At 47.3% G+C, this 3,472-nt stretch overlaps 1 protein-coding gene across 1 annotated transcript; it reads right to left on the minus strand.

The window, feature by feature from the left end:
- Positions 1-493: 493 nt before the first annotated feature.
- LOC138855967 (uncharacterized) lies at positions 494-2,167 on the minus strand. The gene has a single exon (XM_070106356.1). The coding sequence runs from the start codon at positions 1,289-1,291 to the stop codon at positions 581-583; it is 711 nt and encodes a 236-aa protein (XP_069962457.1). The 5' UTR covers positions 1,292-2,167; the 3' UTR covers positions 494-580.
- Between the last annotated feature and the right edge of the window lie 1,305 nt (positions 2,168-3,472).

Genomic DNA, 3,472 nt, shown 5'->3' on the forward strand with positions numbered 1-3,472 from the left:
ACATGAGTACCATTAATTGGTTGGGATATTTCGTCAGCTACTAATCTGCCGTCAAATCGATTGAGCAATATTACTCCTTGTTTAACTTCTTCTAATGTAGGGACGTGGTGGCCATTTGTTGTTGAACAAGTTGAGTTCAAGCTATAAATAATTCTAGCTATACATAAATCTTTATTTAAATCTACTAAATTGAATTCTTTACATATAGACATATTATTGTATTTTTCACATTCATTTTTTATTCCTATTTATTCATTTCACTTTTCACTCACCTTTTTCACTTTAACTTAAAATGATACGGCGGAAACTTGCGGACGTCTGATCGGGGCGATTCGCTGATGAGAAAGGAGCCGTTTTGTCCTCTGTTAGCCCCTTTTGAAGGTTGAGTTGTGTAGAGTTGTGTGATGTGATGTGTATGTGTGGGTGTCTGTGGGGTGTGATGTCTGCGTGGTGTGATGGTGTGTGTTAGTGGGTGGAGTCTTCTTGTGGATCGTGTTGGTGTGGTGTGTTGGCGCTCAGTGGCGCGTATGGAGGGGGGAGGCGTAACTCATTTAGCCATCCCGGCCCCCCTAGGCGAATTTTAGCCTAGCAATCGCTGTAGTTGCTGCAGCGTAGCAACAACACTGCTGAGGCCAGTGGAGCGGCGGTATGTTGGCCTGGGCTGCCGACGCCGCGTTGATGCCTCCTGTCGGCTTGGTCTGGAGGGAGGTGGAGCCGCCTGTCTTCGGGGGCGATCCTGATGGCTGCTCTGCTGCGATCTACGGCTTGGGGCGAGTTGTCGCCCGACGGTCCGCTTTGGGGTGCGGTGCAGCATGGTGTGATGCTGTCTATTGCACAGTTGGCACAGCGTAAACGACGTACACTCCTGTGTCGTGTGGAGCGTAGCCAAACAGTTTAGGCAGTGCCCGTGCGCTTGGGCAACCTGCTGACGTTGTGGTGGCTGCATGCTTCGGAAAATGCTGCAGTGGTGCAGCCGGTGTGTGCGTCGACACAGTGGGCATCGGCTGCGTTGCGGCACCGTTGCCGGTGCTGATGAAGGTGGTAGTGGTCGCGCGCCATTACGGGGAGCGGTTGCAGGGACGATTGCCGCTGCGGTTCGTGGTGGTGGAGCTGCCCCAGGGCGCGGCACATTCATGGCGGACCTCACAGCTGGCGTCGGTGTTGCTGCCATATCTACTTCCATATTGATCTGTATGAAGAAGTTGGAATGATTATACATTTGTGGCATGTAAATGTATGGCGAATGTGCCACGGTATGTGGCAGGAATGGATCGTCAATTTGATCGATCATTGCGGTTAGAATGGTTGGTTTATAACGGTTTTGTCGTTTGCGGGTTTATTGGTTAGTTATACGACTAATTCATTTGCGTCGCGGTAATATCAGCGGATTGTTTGTTATTTGCGGTTTTGTCATTAGATACGGTTGGCAGAAAACATAATTTCACGAGCGGTCTTGTCAGCGTTCCGCTTTGAGTACGGAGATCAACTACTCGTATATGACCGTCGGAACCGTAATATAGTTTTTCTATGCGGCCAAGCCGCCATTCTGTGGGGGGTAGACAATCATCGTGTATGATAACACAGTCTCCAAGCTGTGGTGCCTTTTCTGGAGTTTTCCATCGGTACCTTTTATGAAGGTCCTTGATGTATTCTTCCTTCCATCGGCAGCTGAAATCATGATGGAGAATTTTGATTCTTTCCCATCGATTTAATAGGTATAGCGACCCCACGCCTGGCTCAGGTATGGCCAGAATGGGTGCTCCTTTGAGAAAATGCCCTGGAGTTAGGGCTGTGAAGTCGGAGGGATCTTGCGAGAGTGTTGTGAGTGGCCGTGAATTGAGAACGGCTTCAATTCGAGTTAATAAGGTAGTGAATTCTTCATAATTGAATTTATAATTTCCAGCTACTTTTTTGAAGTGGGATTTGAAGCTTTTTACAGCTGATTCCCATAAACCACCCATATGAGGAGCGCTTGGGGGGATAAACTGCCAATTAATGCCTTGGGGAGCATACTTCTGAACAATTTCAGGTGATACTTGTTTAATAAAATCCACAAACTGTTTTTCAGTGGCTCTTTGGGCTCCAATGAAGGTTTTGCCGTTATCGCTCATTAGTTTTGAGGGGAAGCCGCGTCGTCCGACAAAGCGAGCAAATGCCGCGAGAAAAGCCTCCTTAGTCAGATTTGTACTTAGCTCGAGGTGCACTGCTTTTGTCGTGAAACAGACAAAGATAGCCACATAGCCTTTCATTATGGTGGGCGACCTTAGCATGGACGCCTTTATTTGAAAAGGCCCAGCAAAATCGACACCTGTGACTGTGAAAGGCAGAGTGAAGTTACAGCGTTCCGGAGGAAGTGCTGCCATAATCTGCGTTCGCAACTTCTGCTTATGCAGAGTGCAGATCTTGCACATGAAAATGCATTTTTTGATTTGGGGCTTAAGTCGGGGAATATAGAACTCTTGGCGGACTATATGTTGCATTAGGCGATGTTCTGCGTGGAGCATAAGTAGGTGGATATAATTGAGGAGTAAAGTGGCAAGTCGAGATTTCTCTGGTATGATTAGAGGGTGGCGTTCATTATACGTGAGGCTTGAATTGGCAAGCCGACCATTCGCACGAAGCAGACCTTTCGTGTCTAGGAATGGGTTAAGAACTAAGAGTGAACTCCTTTTGTCAATGGGTTTTGATTCTCTTAATAGTGTTATATCGCGGCTGAAGTAGCGCGTTTGAGTTGATGCGATTAGAGCGACCTTTGCCTTTTGCAATTCTAGGTGCGTCAATGTATCGCATTGGGGGTACTCTGAGGGAACTCCCTTAACTTTAATTTTAAGTCGCTCTATGAACTTTAACATATAGGCGATTACTCTGAGGGCTCGGGAGAACGATGAAAATCGCTCAAGGATGTCAGTATCCTCCACTGCTGTGTGAAAGGAGTCGATTTTTCGACTTTCTGGGGCTATTATATTGCGCATGGGCGATTGTGGCCAAGAATCGGGAGATTCTGTTAACCATCGGGGACCATTCCACCAGAGGGTGGTGGTGGTAAGGTGCAGCGGTTTGCACCCTCTTGTACCTAGATCGGCAGGATTGTCAGCACTGGCTACGTGTCGCCAAGTGGCTGATCCCACTAGGTCAAGTATTTGAGACGTTCGATTGGAAATATACGTCTTCCATGCATGTGGTGGTTTTTCTAACCAGGCTAGTACAATTTCAGAATCGGACCACAGATACAATTTGTATTTTGCCATATTTAAATGCATTTGCACCATGGATACTAGTTTGGCTAGTAGTAGCGCTCCGCACAGTTCAAGTCGTGGCAGACTTATTGTTTTTAACGGAGCTACTTTTGCTTTTGCTACTAGCAAGTGGCTTGCGGTCGCAAAGTCGCTTTGCGTGCGAACATATATAGTTGCGCAATATGCCTTTTCAGAAGCGTCACAGAAGCCGTGTAGTTCGACTTTGTGCTCTGGGG

This window comes from Bactrocera oleae, chromosome 3 (genome assembly GCF_042242935.1).
Source record: "Bactrocera oleae isolate idBacOlea1 chromosome 3, idBacOlea1, whole genome shotgun sequence".
Taxonomy (NCBI): domain Eukaryota; kingdom Metazoa; phylum Arthropoda; class Insecta; order Diptera; family Tephritidae; genus Bactrocera; species Bactrocera oleae.